We start from the raw sequence: 18979 nt of genomic DNA, 5'->3' as shown, positions 1-18979 counted from the left end.
CCAAACAAACTGAGGCAAAAGCTGCAGGATCAATAACTTTCCTCTTTTTTACCAAGTTAAAACAAAGTCCCTTTACAACATGTAATGAAGATTGATTTTGTTAAATTCACAACCTTTGCATGGATTTGTAATTGCAATCGCCAAAGCAACTTTTTTTAGCAAATAAACTAATTAGGTTTGTAAATGTGCTATCTTTATGTTTCTGTGCAAATTTGGACATTTTTGTGTACATGTGTTTAATGTCAGGTCTGGCCTCCTGAAGTTGAACAGTGGCTACTGCAGTTGAATTTTCCTATTGGTTATAACAGCACAGTTTGGTTAGCATTTATGTTGCAGACCCACGTTCAGGTATGAAATCGTCTCACTGGTCAGCTGCTTCACAGAATGTCGACATATTAGTAGCAGGAAAAATCTCTACATTAGTTGCTAGTCACTTTAAAAAATCGCTACAGGGATTTAAGTAATTGTTAAATATCGCGATAAAGTGCATAAGTTGGTTCTTCGTTCCTGCTCAGCTCCACTTTTGGCCACGCCCCTCAATATATCTTGACTCCGCCAACCTTAGTGGAATTTTTTCTAAATTTGTTTGGGGGCAGAGTTTTGTTTTCACAACATGACTTTGTAGAATGTAACCCTAATTTTATCTTAAACTTTAGCCTTAAGGTAATATTAAGGCTCCCTTCTATGGGAGAGAATGCCATTCCGGTGCCTTGCATATGTAGCAATACACCTTGAACCTTTTCACAAACATCATTTTGTGCTAGAAGTGTTTTTATTTCTGTTTTTATTTTTTATTTTAAAATAAAAATATGAAAAGTTTAGTGTGCACTACTATAGATTAGGTATGAAGCTTCATACAAGTTTATAAGCGTTGCTAAGCTTTGAACAGCTGATGGAGTTTAATGCGTCATCCGAAAAAGGAAGTACTGAACTACGAACTGATAATCTGACAGGTTGACCCAGCATGGCATTAATCAACAGATCCATTGTAATTCTGGAGATTCTCCAATTTGAACAAATTCAAATTGTTCAAATTTGAATTTGTTCAAGCTTGCTGTAGCAACAGCTTGCTGTAGCATGCACAGCTTACAGCAAGCTATTTTGCAAGAGAAATTGGAGAATTTCTCTTGCATTGAATCGTATTTTCCTTCTATTTTACAATTAAAGACAATGAGATGCATTGAATTTTGTGGCTGTTAGGTGAGAAAAAGTTAAATAGATCTGAAAACTGCAATATTCTAAAATCATCTGTTTCGTGTTAATAAATCTGACCCCAATTTGGTCTTAAAATTTTAAGTGCTTTTTCTTCTCTCTCTAAAAACAGAGAAAATGACTTTCTCCCCTTTGTTACTGTTCATGCAGATGTAACAGATGTTTTTTTTTTTTTTTAGTGGTGGTTTACATGTTTGTGATCACAGCCTGCCATTGTTGAGTAATGTCCAATTAAGGCCCACAGCGAGGCAGGTAATCTGGCCAGGGTTTGAGTGGGGGTGCAGGGTGTTTAAGTGGAGGCTCGGGCTAGGTGATGATTTGGGTTGATTATCTCCGCTAATTGGACCAGCCATGTAGCGGAGCAGCCGATGGAGTCTGCAGTCTCACCTCTCATTAAAATGATCTAATGATTAGTTTCCAGCTCTCCTGACCAGAGGAGCGGGTAGCCGTGTCGGTCGCTAGTTAGCAGGCTGTCCCTGAGGACATGCACCCAAGAACAGGCTGTACTGGTGTTACACTGCGGACGTGCTAACACAAGGGGGAGGAGTAGGATTGTTGCATTAACAAAAAAAAATAAAAAAGTGGTCTGACAATATGTTGCTGTCAAGTTTATTTTTAATTATTATTCTTGAAAGACTATACTGCCATTTGTTAGTTATTAAAAAAGTTAAATAGGGTTTGGAAGGTTGAAGGTTTATCTCACTAATTAATGATATCAGTTAAAAAAGTTTGCCTTGAAAACACAGATGGACTTTTTACATAAACTGTAATTATTTTCATTGTGATGTTGCATCATTTTTACCCGTTTTTCCACCTACCTGGACAAAACAACATGGCTACAACTGAAAATATTTCTGCATATGGTTCAAGTGTCAAAGATTATATCAATATATAAATATATCCATATGTATGTATATGACTCCTGAAAGTAAACTTTTCTGTTTTTTTAAAGGACTTTATTTTTATTCAGAGTTTATAAAAATGCTAGACAATCTATTGCCCTTTTCCCCAGAGCTTTATTAGTATGTAAAATATTGAGACATTACCAGTAAAGTAAACTTGGACTCAGTTAACATGGGGATTTCTATGATTGTTTCTTAAATTAGGAAGATGTTCATTGTTAATAACTATGTCAAAGCTTTGACAGGATATACAACAGAGTTAAACTACTCCTGGTGTGGCAGCAGATTCTTTATAATGGTCCAAAATGCTCTAGAGGTTTTAATGTGTTTGTAACTGTAATCTCTCTCCTCTGTTTTGATTTAATCAGCAAGCAAACTCTTATCGCTTTTTTATCCGAACAATGCACATAGTTTATTAATTTAACTCGACGAGTGTTTGTTATTGTTTATTTCGTGACATATTAATGTGCTGTTTGTCACTGAGCTAATAAAACGTGCAGCTGTCTCGGCTGTTAAGTGCTTATTTATGACGTGGAGTTTAGTGGGCTCCGTGTTACAAAGGGAGGAAATGAAACTTCCTCATGTCTCAGACAGTGTGCAGAATTTAGACTGCAGCTCTAATCCCTCATCTGCTCCATATTAACAAATCCCTATTACCTGGAAACCCACCTAATCTCTGGATGTAGTTTCCGTCAGGTAGGATTAATAACACCCCTCTGAGGCTTAAGTGTTTGAATCTGTGTATATGTGAGTGTGCCCCCTCTCCCGCTTCCCCTCCACTCCTTTAATAAGCATGTTGTAATTTATGGTTGCAGTTCATCGACGGACGGCTGGCCAAATTAAACGCAGGCCGCGGCTTCACCGATGTGTTTGAAGAAGAGATCACAGAGGGGGGCTTCTGTGGAAGTGAGTAGTGCCAGACTTGTCTGTCAATAAGATTAACTGTATTTATTTTTCATATTTATTGCACCTGATTGATGCTGCTGTGCTATTGTTCATGCGAAGCACAGGGAGGGGAAGAAAAATAAACCAAAAGAGTTATGTTTAACACTTTTACTGCAGTAGAAATTGTGTTTTCAACCAAGTAAAGCTTTATGTGTTAAAAAAAATTGAAATAAATATGTAAAACCCATTATGATGGTTGAGTTAGCATCGTGAGCTACAAATGTCATAAAATCAACTCCTGGTTTTTCAGTCGTGTTGCTCAAAACTCTCAGTTCTGACACCAGAAATGTGAAAATGAACAGACCCTCTATCACTGACTATATTAGCTAAAAACAATGCCACTGTAAATTTACCACAAACAGGAGCTTCTTTTCCTAAGAAGCTCCTGGAAATCTTGACTCTTTTTGGGAAAGAAGAAGAAGTTGAAATGGCAGAGCTGATCTTGAGTCTTTGGTTTGGCCCAACTATGAATCACCAGCATGTAACGCTCTACTTTGTTCAAGATGCTGATCTGTCTTCAGGAGTCTTGATGAAGATGAGCATGTTATTGCCGTATATGCATGTACATACCTGCATATGTATAAAGTACATCTGAATAAAGTAGTTTTTTAAGAAAAGAGTATTTTAGTTAACTTACTGAATTGAACAATTAAAACACAAAGTGACATATTTAAATAATTATGGCTTGCAACTCATGAAAGCCCAAAATTCTAATTTAAGAAAGTTAATATTTCACATAAAACCAAAGAAAACATGTTTTTAATTCAGAACTGTCAGCCTACTGAAGGTTTGCTCTTGTACTATGAAGTATATGCACTGAATTCTTTTTCATGAATTACAGTATCAATGCTCTTTGATTTTAACAAGGACCAGATTGCTACATATTGAAACTACAGCTTCACAATCCTCTCAAAGCTGTAGTTATACTTATCAACCACATATATTTTCTAACACACTTTTTCCTTCCACTTAACTTTTCATTAAACTATTTTGATACATCACTAAGTGAGGACCTGGTTTCTCTGTCAGTGACCGTTTTTATTTTCTTGCTTACCCTCCTCAGAGATGTCATTGACTCAGCTGGACAGATTTTAAGCCAGCCAAATATTTTCAGTACAACTTCATTTTTCCAACATCTGGTGACATGAAGATAAAGACCAACAGGTTTTGGCTCTTGGCCTTTGTCACAGGATCATCAGGATGACCATATTATAAAACATCTAAATATATCACTCTGCTACAGTTTCACTTTTTGCATTTAAATGAAAGAAATCGGTTAGTTTTTCAATAATATTCTAATATGTGGGCTTGTGCCTGGATTGTATTTCTGCTTAACATTTCTATGGTGTATGAAGAAGCATGGCTTTGAGTAAACAGCACTCCTGCATCATCTCTTTACGCATAAAGCATATGTAAATAATCTCCTGCTAAGTCAGCATTGTGCCATTTATAGCACACATAAGCACCACTGCTATGAAATGTATGTTCCCAATAATAATCGTACCTAATGCAATGCTGCTCTTTGCAAATGTCATGCCTGCACCGACAGCTAGAGAATCCTTGACTACAAGTTCAGTATTTCATGCCAAGCTAAAAGCCAAACAGAAATGTGTGTGTGTGTGTGTGTGTGTGTGTGTGTGTGTGTGTGTGTGTGTGTGTGTGCGTGTGTGTGTGTGTGTGTGAGGTTTCTCTCTTTGAGAGCATGACTTGCTGGATTTTGTGGAAACTGGCAAAAAAGGAAAACCCTGTTAAATTTTAGTGCAAGAATGAAAAATGCATCTGAAAACTAAAATAAAACATTGCCCTTGATCGCATGGCCTTTCAGAGTTTCCTTTCAGATTCCTGTTTGAATTCAGAATCAAAATTTTATCTCATGCTGACAACAAAGAACCGCAGATATCAGAAAAATCATTTTCTATGAAACTGAAAAAGAAGTTTAAGGGAAAATCCTAGCAAAATGTTTATTAGTCTTCATTTTTCATATTTTGATTTATAATGTAACAGTTGTGTTGTCCCTTTACAGCTAAGTATGGAAATGTTTGGATGTAATTTTTCTTTTTGCTTCTTAAATAAAAAACTGAAGTTGTGCACTAAAAGAAACTGAAAGCAAAGCACCACAACCCAGTGGTTTGTTTTTATAAAAGATTCTTAAAGCCTTAGAGGATTCTCAACAAAATGTCGTATGGTTGCTACAATTTGTGTTAAGTTTTAACTCCCAAAGATGAAGGTTTACCAAACAGCTTAAATATTTATTTTATTCTTACTTTTTCACACTTTGAAGTTTGTGATCATCCAAAACATCAGACAAAGATAAACCACGGAAACACAAAAAAGTGTTTCAAATGACGATTTTCTTTATTAAAGTTGAAAAATTTGAGTTTATGTGAAAATATAGCTGTAAATATAGGGTAAATGGTTGGGCAGTAATCAGGCCCAAACTTGGCCTGATTACTGCCACACCTGCAGATTTAAGTAGTTATTGACATAGAACCAGTCTGACTGCACAAAGTAGGCTGAAATGTCACAAAAAGCAGCACATCATGCCTTGAACCAATGGAATTCAGAAACACATGGGAAACTTCCATCCATCAGTCAACAAAGGTTTTAAAGTCATTTCCAAGGCTTTGGGACTCATGAATCATGGCAGCTGCATTTCCATTACAAATGCACATAAAACTTTGACGAAAAAACACAATTTTGCAATTGTGGTGTTTCTATTAAATGAAAGGCAATTAAAATTGAACCACACACTGCACCGTCCTCCTCTTACCACTTCTTGTCTCCTTCGTCTTTTATGAAACCAGTCAAATCCGGTTGCTCAAGTGATGCGGAAAAAAAAGATTCTATTGCAGTTTTGCAAAGTACACACATTTTTTACAGCTGAAAAACGACCTCATCCATGCATAAGAACGATTTATCGAAAAAAAGGTGTTTTTTATTTTGTAAATTGCCATGTTTCCATTAAGTTCTTCATTAATCCAATTCATTCATTTATACAATCAATGAAAGCGCAGCAGCTGATTGCTAGAAGTCCTCCAAAGTGATGGAAAAACCTCATTTCTAGTTATCACAAACATTGTGGAAGTTATGAAGTTTAGGGGGAAATTTCTTCCACATAGATCCTGGTTGGCATGGATATTTATTTTTCTTTAATAAAGGCAATTATAGTTTGACAACTGCATTTTGTATTTACTTGTCTTTGGATGATGTTCATATTTGTTTGGCAACCTGATGTCAAACAAATATGTGGCAAAAAAGGACAATTAAGAGTTAAAATATAAGAGGTGAATGTTTTTTCACAGCTCTGTAAGTCATTCAGTCCTAAAACCTTTTTAAACTATAGTTTATTCAGGATTGTTTTTCTGGGTCTGAGTGTTGCTCATAGTGATTTATAATGTTGCTTTTGAATCATCCTGAAAACAGCAAGCTTCTGATGAAACGGTGATTAATTCATATCCCTGGTTTTCCCTCACCTCCTCAGGTAATTCAAGGTCCTACCAGCAGTGGATGCACACTGTGAAGGTATTTACACAACGTCCTGTACAGCATCCAGCTTCTCTCTCCGGGTTCCTTGCGTTTCATTTTTATTCTCCACTTATATTTAATTGAAGGCCTGATTGACACAGCTCAGTGTTTGAAGTCTTGCTGTTGCCTTTGGAATGAAGGGGTTGCCTGAACGTGCAGATCCAGCTGGAGTGTGTGAGTGTGTGTGTGTAGCGGCGCGTGCAGCAGGACACTGGATACAGACAGGGAGGAAGACAGAAGCGATTTGACGTGACAAGACGTCCTCCGACATGACATGTTGATCTGGCAGCAAACACAGGCGTTACGCCGCTGAACCAGCCCAAGAACATACATCTCTTCTTCCTTCATCTCTTTTGGGCCCTTCCCTCATATCCTTTCCTTCCCTTATCTATCTGTCTTTATCTCTCTCCCCCTTTTCATCTCTGTCACCCCTCCCCCCGATTTCTCCCCCGTCTCTCACTCTCCCTCACCCTCCCTATCTCCCCACGCCGTCAGCTAAGGCTGAATTAGTTCTCTAGAGTGCTCTTCAAAGGTTTGTTAAAGTTCACATTTCCTGACTGACAGGGATCTATAAGAGAGGCCTTCACCTCGGCCCCTCTCCTCCTCTCTTTCTGTCAACTTCTGAAACGCTGTCTGCCATTTACTCTGTTTAGCCGTTTAGTCGGCGTTTTGTGCTTACACTAAAGACCAAACTGAGAAGAAAACAGCAACTCTGAGAGAAAAGAAGAAAGACACCGAGAGAAACAGATTGGGCACCATAATGTCAGCCTTCCCAACTCAGAGGATGAAATACAGTCCCCTCCATCACTCCTTTAGGCTTCTTTTTAATAAAAAGCTCTTGAATGCTGTGAATTGCTTAGTGTATGCTAGTTTATCAGCACCATTTTATGCTGTTCCTGCAATATGACTGAGCGATGCAGAGGTTTGCATAAATTTTAAAAATATCTGATCATTTCATTGGTCAAAGTTTAGCTTGGAGTAATTTTTGCTTTTTATCTTAGAAGGCTGTGACACTGACACTAAATTTACTCTACAAACTAACTATTAAATACTCTATAGGATGTTTAATGACTGGGCTATTAAACCTTCAATTTAATCAAGCTCATGAAAGTCCAACACTTATCAGGAGTTTAAGCTGATCAGTTTTGGAGGTTGAAATTAGATTTCTGATGCCTGACATTAACCTGAAGGGGAGAAGGAGCCACCTTTTTATCCATCAGTGAACTTAGAAAGAGCCTCATATTGGGTCGTTTTCTCTCTCTGAATCCTATTCCAGGTTTTCATGTGTCCATCTCAGCTTGAGACATAACTGGCTTTTTCTTCTCCAACATTTGTATTTTTTTAAAAGCAAGATTCTCTAAAGTAAATATGTTTACTGACTGAAAAAAGGATTAATCTTTGGATAAAAAAAAAAAAAAAACTTAGATTTTTTTGATATTTGACTTGTTGATCAAAAAAAAAATTGGCCAATTTTTAATCCCTTTTAGATGATTAGTGCCTCGCTGCTGCTATTTTTTGTATTTGATATTTTGCTGCTGAACCCAATTTCTCAAACCCAATTTATCAGGTCCACTATAACTACAGATTAATTCAAATAAAAACAGGAACGTTTCTGCACCAGCATCCTGTTTTTTGGCTATTATAGCAGATATCTCTCTATATTCATGAGTCTTAAATATATTCAAATCATTTTGAATCATTTTATTAGTTTGTATCTCTGGAACATGTTTGACTCAACTCCATCATCCTGCATTGTGTATCAGGTGGCAAATAGTCATCAAAAACAGTTTAATGTTTTTGATTGTGTTTGTAAATCATGGTCACACTGTGAAAATAAAGTTTTTGTATCTTTTGAAAACTTTATTTTCAAGTTTCATGTGGGTTTCTCACATTTCAGGATTCCAACTCATTTAATGGTCAGTTTGGAAGATCAATTCAAAACACAATCCAGCCCCTCCTTTACAGTGAAATGAAACTTTAGTCACCTTTAGGAAACATTATAAAACTTAAACATGAACGTGTTAAGTTGATTTGTTCAGTGGAACCAGGCTGCTCCTTTATATCTCGATTTTTCTAGTAATAATAATACAGCAGAAGTACTTTTCCTTACCCATTTAGACTTTAATTAGTGCCTTTCTGCCAATAGAGGAATCTAAATGTCACACAGGGGAACTCGAATGGCTCATGTAACATTTGAGATTTCCTATTTATCGAATGTTTCAGATTCAGATATTTTCCAGTTTTAATTCATGATAAAATGTGTTTTTCTAAATGAAGCCATAACAGATTTTTGTGTTTAGTGATTATCACCAGAAAGTATATTTACATTATTTTTTTTGTCTTGGTAAAATGACCTTTTGCATGTTGTTAACAATAGCTAACTGGGTCTTTTTATCGGCTGAGCTCACCTTAGGTGAGCCATATGAGCACAGGCATTTTCCTCTCTACATGCTCTAATAGGTGCAGCTGTAGGCTTTAGTCAGTTTGATTCAGCACAACTTCAAAGTTTTCCAAAGCCCATTTCAGTGTCTGTTGGTTTGTAGTTTAGGCTGTTAAAGATGCAGTATGTAACTTTTAAAAAAGTATGTTTTTTTTTTTGTTTTTTTTACATGTTGAAACTGTCACCACATCATGACAGTTTAATATGAGACAGATAATCTGTCCACCTCCTCCCTGATCTACTATTGTCGTCTGAAGAAATGCACCACTCCAAGTCAGAAATAACCAATCAGAGTCTGGTTGGCGTCTGAGCGCTGTCAATCAGGCCTGTGCGCGTGTTGCAATGCCTTGTGCCTTTTGTGACGACACTAAAAGTAATAAAATCCATAACAACCTTTAAAATCCCATATTTTTGTCCTTGTATGAAAGCCTGGTTTTGTGTGTCGATATGTGAAATCTTCAAATCTCTGAATATTGTTTTCTTTTTTGTCACAGAGAGGAGGAGCATTTTTCAACACAGCTGTGTCAAAGGTATTTAATACTTGGTTTTTTTTCCAGTTCTAGATTTATTTTTTTTCCACAGAAAGAAGTGGTACTCTTGAATGTTATAATGCATGTTCAAAAACATGTTGATTATAATTGGTAATGTAGCTAAAGAGCATTGTTCACGGCTGACTGTGGTGTTGTGCGCGGTATAATAGGTGGTCAGGGTGCCCTTTCATGTTATCGCCTCCTGTTAGCGAGCGAGGCTCTCTCATCCAGCCTTTTGTCTGCGTGTTTTTGCCACAGGGATCAAAGAATTTCTTGATGTTACACGAAACCAGAGCAGAATGCTAATTCGACATGTTTTGATTAGTAATCTGTCTTTGTGTCTGTGTGTGTTTGTGTGTGTTTCACCCCTCCTAGGCCAAGGTTCATGCCAAGCGGGGCATTCGGGACTTTAAGGGCAGACTTAAAGCAAGGGTGAGCCGGCATGCACCGACACAGCTGCATGCCAACACACACGCACGCGTGCGCGTACACACACACACGTACACAACTTTGTTCAGAGGCATGCAGACAGACACATGCCTCCTCATAGAAACAGACAGGAAGGCTGCTTTACATGGAGTGTGTGATTCTGACGTAGGGGCCTTTTAATGACTGTTGAAGCCTGCTTAGCGCTTTGTTCGGGGCTGTACATTTTTAACTAGCGCCCCTCTGGCTATGGCCTGTCATGTCATCCGAAACCCCAGCCCTTCTTTCTCTTTTATTGTCTGCATATTTCATCAGTGAGCCTGTGATTTCCTCAAAGCTAATGTAACGAGGTGTATGTTTCCATAAGCCTGATGGATTTGATAAGGCAATAGCAGTTTGATCTGTCAGTGGGAAGCGAGGAGAAAGGGCAATGATGACGAACACGAGGCGTGCGCTTCGTTCTGCACAAACACATTCGGTGGAGGCAAACACAGGTGCAGAAATCTGTTTGATTTTGAAGTTAAGCAGATTTTCATGTTCGTTCAGAGGAGAAATTAATTTGTGATTGCACAGAGTCTCTGCTGCACTTTTTTCAATCAGCTCCAGGGATATGAGAGCATGAAGAATGTGTTTAAGGTGCATCATTAATATTCTGTGCTTTTAATCTTTGAAGAAATTTGTTTAAAATATTAAGATAAGCATAGAAATGTCTTGAGAATAGGCTAGGTGATGTGGACTTAAAATTTTATCACAACATTATGAGGAACTATGTGATACGGTGTGTCAGGGCCATTGTAGAAAGGGGGAAAAATTCTGCCAAAAACTTCAGAAATTCTTAGAAGAAAACAAGGAAAATTCTGAGTTTGAAAAGTCAAAAATTTGCTTGACAAAACAAAGAAATGTTTAGATGAATCTCGGAAATTAAAAAAAAAATTAATTAGGACAGTTTTTTTCTGGAAAATTTGAGAATTAAGTTTCTGAGTTTCCTCTCAAATTTTCAAACTCAAAAATTTCTGACTTTTTTAGTGGAAGCTACTGTAATTGATTACTAATAATCAATTACACGTTTGTGCCCTTTTGGCATTTTTGCAGTTCCCTCCTTCCTTCAAATCAAGACTAGTAACCCTTTGCTTAGAGTTGCCTTTGATTAGAAATAACTGGAACATAAATTGATCTTAGTTTTTATTCCAATATTTTATGATAATGATGTTTGATGACAATGGCGACCTGTAAAGGTGGCCCCGCCTCTCGCCCATTGTCAGCTGGAGATAGGCACCCACACCCCTCCCAATGGGATAAGGGTGTAAGAAAATAAATGGATGGATTTTTGATGATGAATTGTTTGTTGTTTCATATTTTCTTCTTGGAAAGCACCTTGAATTGCCTTGTTGCTGAAAAATTTATAATTTTTATATTATTAATTAAGCAATACAATATTTCACTGCAAGAAGTAGAACTTATCCTATTTAAGTTTCTCACATTAATCTAAAATCGAAGTTTAGCTTTGTGTTTGAAATTTTGGGCTTGTTTTTCATAATAAAAAAACTGTTTGAGGAGGTAATATTGTTCACTAGTGAATGAGTTTGGTTTAATGTTCTGTCCTTCTGTAATCCATAGAAACCGTTTCAATTAGCGGTTAGGATTTACTTCCCCAAAAACACAAAGAAGGCAATAATATTCTCAGGTCTCAGGTTTACTTGTACATTTTAAAGATGTCTGAAAAGTACCAGAATGAGTAGAGTAGCGCAGCGATTCTCCTTCCCAATATTGTTGCTGCACACTGCCAGTCGACTGGCTGAAAGAAAGTTCCTAAGTTTTTTGCGGGGATTTTTTTACGCTTTCAAGAAAAACAAATTCAGCTATTTTGACATATTTCCAGTTGGAAAAAATACAATCATAGATTGAGAACTAAAGTATCTCCACCCTTAACTTTTACTAATGCAGCACTGCTTTTAAACTACAGCTTAAGAAATTTGAATATATTTGTAGCAAAAGAAGAAATTATTTTGTTTAAAATACAATGAAATGATACGTTTCTTCAAGGTTATCATGCTCCAAGAATCTTATATTGGTTGATGCCAAACAGCTCATTTATTTTAAAATGTGCCACGTAATGCTTTTTTTAAGGTAAATAGTTTTACTTCAGGCTATAAATAAAATATATAAGCAGACTGATCTTTTAACCTGTGAATTAAATGTACTTTACTGGATGATGTGCAACATTTATACAGCTCAGAAATCCACACATTGGTGCTCACACTGATCACTCAATAGACAGAAAGTCTCAGATTTATATTCATTATCATCTCTCTCTCTCTCGCTCTCGCTCTCTCTCGCTTTCTCAGGAAGACGAAGAAGACGGGATGACAGTCCGTCCAGGGTCTCCCACCAGCACCAAGAGCCTGTCTCCAAGGAGACTGCAAAAGATGAGACGGGTACGACGTGCACGCGCACACACACACACACACACACACACACACACACACACACACACACACACACACACACACACACACACACACACACACACACACACGCACGCACACACAATGCTACAGAAGCACATCAGTAAATGAGTTATGCACATTTACACTGCCTGATCACACCGCAGCTCAGTTTTCACTTGACCAACATGAATTCAGCCTTCCACTTTTGCACTATTTTCTGTCCACTTTCCTTTCTTGTTGCAATTTTTTTTCTCCTGTTTTTTGTAGCTCCAGATCTTTTTTTTTCTTCTTATCACCATCCTACTTCTCCTCTCTCCCCCCCTCCTCACACTCTCTGTTGGAAGTACAGCAGTTTGTCAGGGTTCCAAATGTAATCATAAGCATTTTTCCTTCCCTTTCAACGCGCTCGTTGTTGTACACTCAGTGGTTTTCTCTGAACAGCACGGACAGTCGTAGCAACTCATCTGCTGGTCAGCATTTTCTCTGAAGAATTTGCTTGTGCTCCAAAAATGGATTGCAAAAATCTTGTCTTTGTTGTATGCAGAGCTGGCGCTTGATGTGCAAAACACACAATCATCAGTAAATATACCAGGAAGGATGACATGTTTTCTAGTTTAATTATAACAAACTAATGAAGAAGTTTATTTTTTCTCATTCTAAAAGTGAACACAAGTTTCATAAGGCAGGGAGTTTCTAATTATGCGAAAGTAAATTGGTCAATGTTACTTTTTTAAGTTTTGACACAGACTTTGAATTTGATTTAGATCAGTACTTTGACTGGGCCAATCTGACATGAGTATGCTTTAATAGAAACCGGTGGTCGCCACCTTCAGTCCTCAGCAATCCTGCATGTTTTAGACAGGTAGGGTAATTTTATTCATGTAGCACATTTTCATCAACAAGGCAATTCAAAGTGCTTTACATGAATTAGAATGAAATACAAACAAAACAACAAACCAAAATAAAGACAAAAAGGTAAATGTGTAAAACTACATATTGGTTCTCCATGTTTAATAAGAATAGGTAGTCCATAATTAATTAACTAGTAGGGGTTTCTCTGGATTCTTGTTCTGATAAAACTAAATGTTGGTTCTCCATGTTTGATTATTGTTCTGGGTTGTTAGGTAGGTGGTACTTTCTAAGCTTGTTCTAGATTTGGAAACTAATAGGGAGGTGTTTCTCTAAGTCTTGCTCCGATATTAAAAGTATTAAGCTAAATGTTGGTCTGAAGTAATAAGTATACCACAGTTTATAAAAGGAGCTAAATGTTGATCTAAGGTAAGGAGTACGCCACAGTTTCCTGAAGTAATAAACTAAGCCGTTTTGTAGATGTGCCACTGATCTTCATCATTCCATCCTGACTCTGTGTTCAGTCTGGTGTTCCTGCTGGAAGGTGAACCTCCACGTTTTTTGCTGCCTCTGACCAGTTTTCTTTCAGAATCGTCTCAAGCCTCTTCACAAACATCACCACAGGATCGTGCTGTCTGTTCATGTGTTAGTTTTCCACCACTCAATGTCGCTTAGAAATATCAGTGTGTCTCTCATCTGGCCAGACCTTCTGCCACATGTTTGCTATGTTCCTTACTTAGTTTGTGGGAAACTCCAGAAACAATTAAACGTTCTTTCCAGTCCTCCATAAAAATGGAGTGAACAACTAATAGTTGTCCTTGTGACCCTTTCCTCCTTCCTGCATCATTTGTCCAGAGTTATCATGTATTTTGGCTGCTATTTTGAACAATGCTCTCCTTTTGCTGTCGGTGGACATGTGTTTGTTAGTAGGTTTGCGTTTTTACCACACCCTTTTTGTTTTTCAGCCGTGGTTTTAGCAAAATGCTCAAAGCTTTGGGATATTGTTTTATAACCTAGCCCTGCTTTTAATTTTTCCGCCACTTAATCTCTGATCTGTCAGCTCTGGTCTTCATTAAGATATTTTTTTCCACCAATATAATGTAACAAACTTTTGACATCTTTAGAGAAAGAATGTATTTATGCAGTGATTAGATGACGTGCAAGTAAACACCATTTATAAATCACCTGACGGCAGTTGTTTACAAAAACTTTTTCTTTAGGGGTATCAAGCATCAGAAGGGATCAGTACAAATGCACACCACACTCTTCAGATTTTTATTCATTCCAAAAATTTAAAGTGATGCAAAAAGAGAATAATTTACACTAGGACAAAATCATTTTATTTGGCATAAAATTTCAAGTTATTATCTGCAGGCTGAGTAGAAATGCAAGATATTTTGAAAAATTCACAATAATTAATTTCTTTGCGTTTCTCCATCACCTAAAATCAGAATAAAATACTTTAAAACTCGTAGTTGAACCGTGAAAAAAAAATATATAAAAGTTAATACTTTCTCAGGGAGCTTTTTGTCATCTTCCACCTCATATCTACACCTCTGTGGAGGATTTTCCACCTCTTATTTTTGAACACATAAATTGTAAGTGGACTCTGGGGGAAAAAAAAAAAGTAACAACAACAACAAAAAAACCAACGGATGCCTGCATGCACATGCTGACATTTCGGTCGCAGCCGCGTACGGGTGTGATTAGGAGAGCTTGTGCTGTGTCTAATTAGCGTTGTGTTTCCTGTGTGTGTGATGAGGCTGGAAAGTCTTAGTGTGGGGAAGGTGTGACGGCCGGGGGAGAGAGGAGAAGAACGGCAATTAGGGATTTTCTAAAGGCCTCCTCGGACACCCTCCTCCCCCGCCGTTCCCTCTCAGACAAAGACGGCCCGTCGCACACACAGATTGACTGTTAACACACACACACACACACACCGGGCTCAGGATACACACTCACACCCATGTTCATGCCACTGAGGCCTACTCATTGCCACAGTAACAGGTCCCTGGAGACGGCGGGAGGAGGGACGGTCAGGACGCAGGACGGCGTGTTCCACAGCGTGGCTTTTGTGTGTCTGTTTACATGTAGTCAATCACTCTCTAGTTAATCATACACTCTGACCATTACTGTCTTTTCTTACTGGCCCGCCTCCCTTATTTTGGTGGATTAATAATTAAACGCGTCTATATTAAAACTCTTATAAGCTCATCAGGGTTTTTGTGTAAAACATGATAAATGAAAACAAAAACTGTAAATTCAGAAGCCAAGAGGAGCTTCATAATTCATGGTTGTCGGTTTTTATTAACCGTCAAAAAATGGAAACTCCATAAAAATTTATTTAGAAAATGTTGCAAAATTTATAAATTTGTTTTATTTTCCGGCTCGTCTTTTTTCATTTTTCCACCGAGACTGGAAACGGAAGCAAAACCCAAATCATTTAGGTAGAGATGCTCTCCAGGTCTTTGTTTTCTGAAAGCACTCCTTTCTATTTTCACCTGTTTATTTCACGGCATATTTACATTTCTGTTTGTGGAATCGTTCCAGCTCTTTGTTTTTCACCTTTTATCCATAGTTTTTTTCTCTCTTTGAGGCTGACTCCTATACATCGTTGATGCTGATGTTCGTTCTGCCCACAACCGTCTTGACCAGGTGTTCTTTCCTGGAGAAATTGATCTCACGAGACCAACACTGTTAAATAAAGGTTAAGTGAAATTACCTGCAAACATCCCCCACTCGGCAAGCTCCCTTTTGCTTGATCAACCTTTTATTCTTCGCTCCATTTATAGGGTCAAATCTCTGTCCATACCATCTGCGAATACTACAATGACAGCGTTTCGTTGCCAAATCTAACAATAATGCTTCAATCTGGCTTTGATTTATTTATTTGACTGGGAAAAGATTAGAAGGCAATAAAACTCGATAAAGAAAATAGTTTTCAGCTGCAAAAACTCAAAAAGTGATGAAGTAGAAACCTCACAGTTGGAGGAAAACAGGCTTTAACCTGTTTTTGAAAATGTATCTAATTTAACTGTTTATCTATACATGGTAGTTTGAGAAGTACTGAGTCAGTATGTACATTTAATTGTTCTCAGGGATGCATCCTAACTTAAATGTTTTAACAAAGCTGAATGATTAACTTGACTTCTTTTTTTTTTTAGGTTTAATGTTATAGGCCAACACAATGTTGCTCATAATTGTGAAGTTGGAGAAAAAGGTTTAATGCTTTTTGAACTTTTTTTTTTTTTTTTTTTTTACAAATAATTCTGAAAAATGTTTTCCGCATACACATTCAGTCTCATCAGTACTTTGCAGAAGCGTCAGCTGTTGGTGGTGAAGTTTCTAGCAGTGTTGCACATCTAAAGATGGAAAATGTTGCCCTTTCTTCTTTACAAAATAACTCAAGTTCAATCAGGGTAGATGAAGATTTGCTGTGGTATCAGTTTCAAAGTCTCATCACAGTTAAAAATGACCAGACCATGATGCTTTCACTGCCATGTTTCGCTGCCTGTAGGTTCTGTTCTGTAGATTTGTAGGCTGGCAGATTGTCCAGCCTGAGCTGTGCATCTCTGCAGCTCCTCCAGAGTCTCCATGCTCTTCTCTGGTTGGTGAATTTGTCTTACACAGTTTTCCCTCTGACCCGTCTGTTGTGTTCCTTGATCTTCATGAATCTCAAGGAAGTTCATTAATTTTCTCCATGGAACAGCGTATTCACACTGAGATTGAAATACTGAGTCTGAATACAAAAATGCAAGCCAGATTTTTTTTATTTTTGTCTTATTTGCCTTTGTGTTGGTCTATTATTAAAATCACAATTAAATTAAACATGTAAAAAAAAAAAAACTTAAATATACAGGACATTGTATATCCAAGTTTTAAACAGCTGGGGGACTTCAGGAAAAGTTTGTCATCAAATAATTAGCGACATTCCACGTTATTGTAGAAAGCAAAGATTCCTTTTGCATTTTTCGCGTTGTTCGTATTTGAAGCCAACATCTCTGTCTGCCTCATTTTAATTAATCACAGGAAAATAGTCTGTTATGAAATTCCTGTTCTATTTGCTCAGCTAACTCCTGCGCCTAAGTGGAAGCGCCGCTGTCACATGTATCTAGATTTCAGCTGCATCCGGCCGTGTGAGTGATTTGTAACGATCGGTGAGTGTGTCGACGGAGGATGTGGGCGTGAATCCTTTCGTTTGACGAAAGCAGGACTGAATTGGACTCTTGAAATTGTTTTTTTATTTCTTCTGGCTCCTTTAGCACCAGTATCTGTTTAATATTTATTTTCACTATATGCAGCGTGTTTGCTTGTGTGTTTTATGTGCTTTTGTGATGCAAATAAAAAGTATGTCTGTACCAGAGCTCTTTAATCCAAAGACTACATTGTGCCTGTGTGCTCAGCGTGCACAAACAGGCATGCATTTTGCAGTTTGCCTCAGGTTGGAAGCTGCAGAGTGACAGCTGTTAAGAGCACAGAGGAGAGGTAGAGGTTGGGACAGTGTTATGGACAATGACAGCCAGCAGGCGTGCGGCCGGCCTGAGCCCCAGGCTCACCTGGTGAGGTAGGAGGGATGCCAGCCTGGAGAGCAGCTCTGGGTTCAGGGGAGACTGGGGGGGCTAACACAGATGTAAAGCAGGAAAAAGAAATCACAGGTGTTTTTTTTTTTGTTTTTTTAAAGACTGCTCACTGTTTGCCTGAGTTTTTTGTGCCTCCTGTATTCACAGCCTGCAGTGGTTGAGTGTGGTTCTCAAGAAATGTAAATTAGGGGCTGAAATTTGTCTTAGAGCTCAAAGATTGATTTCTACACATGTTGCTCATTGAGAGTTCACTGTGTTCAGGCTACACCATAGAGATGGTCTCTGCAGAAAGTGAATAGATGGTGGATAATTCATACCGTAATAATGAGCTGTAAATTATGGAGCATATTTGATTGCGTTTGTCGAGTTGAAAATGATATTTTTTAGTATATTTAGCCCAGTTATGATGATAATTTCTTGTATTAATGCTAGACATTTGAATGCATCACAGGTTAGTTTAAGTGCAGTGTCTCTCTCCATAGCTGAGCATGTGTTTTCATGGTTATTTGTATGCATTTGTTGTCTCCACTTGCTCTGTTCATATTCTCCTCAGAGACTTGCTGCCTTCCTCTCTGGAGCTAAAGTGCCATCTACTGGTGGTTACAAGGTGCTGCACTGATTTGCAGACATGGTCATTTCACTGTGAGGGTTTAGTTTGCTCTGACAAAATGAGCATACTGCATTCTCCTCCTTCTTCTTCTATTGCTCCCGTTTAAGGCAGAAAGGAAGCAACGTTTCAGCTGCAGCCAGCTGGACAGACAAACTGTGAATTTCTCCTCCTGTTATTCCTTTTTTTATTCGTTCTTTTAAAGCAAACAAATAGTTGGCCGTTCATATGCGAATTCTTTGGTTCTCCCCAACGTTTGTTTGCATTTTACCAGCGTTCCTTAACATGCACTGCCAAGCTGTGAGATCACTGCCCACTCAGAAATACTATATAAAATGTATGTCCAGCTCGTTTTTTGGCCCGGGTGCAGAGAGGCGTAGCTGCTTCACTTCGCCGGTCGCACAGAGAGAAAAGTCGAGTGGAGGGAAAAGTTTGTTTCTCCTGATCAAGTTACTGTAATGCATTTAATGCATGACCATTTAGAGCAATTTAAATCTAAAGATATATTAGCTTGGATGC

The 18979-nt window shown here is 37.9% G+C and overlaps 1 protein-coding gene across 3 annotated transcripts in view; it reads left to right on the top strand.

Moving 5' to 3' along the window:
- The window catches only part of dennd1b (DENN/MADD domain containing 1B), a 139393-nt gene that overhangs the window by 107197 nt on the left and 13217 nt on the right, over positions 1-18979 (top strand). For all 3 annotated transcript variants that reach the window (XM_008406565.3, XM_081606163.1, XM_008406566.3), the window contains 5 exons: positions 2930-3020; positions 6541-6581; positions 9519-9554; positions 9930-9986; positions 12326-12415. In XM_008406565.3, coding sequence (XP_008404787.1) covers positions 2930-3020; positions 6541-6581; positions 9519-9554; positions 9930-9986; positions 12326-12415 — 315 coding nt within the window. The remainder of the gene's footprint in view (positions 1-2929; positions 3021-6540; positions 6582-9518; positions 9555-9929; positions 9987-12325; positions 12416-18979) is intronic.

The sequence above is a fragment of the Poecilia reticulata genome, chromosome 4, assembly GCF_904066995.2.
Source record: "Poecilia reticulata chromosome 4, P_reticulata-male-v2, whole genome shotgun sequence".
NCBI lineage: Eukaryota > Metazoa > Chordata > Actinopteri > Cyprinodontiformes > Poeciliidae > Poecilia > Poecilia reticulata.
This window is presented reverse-complemented; position numbering and strand designations above follow the sequence as displayed.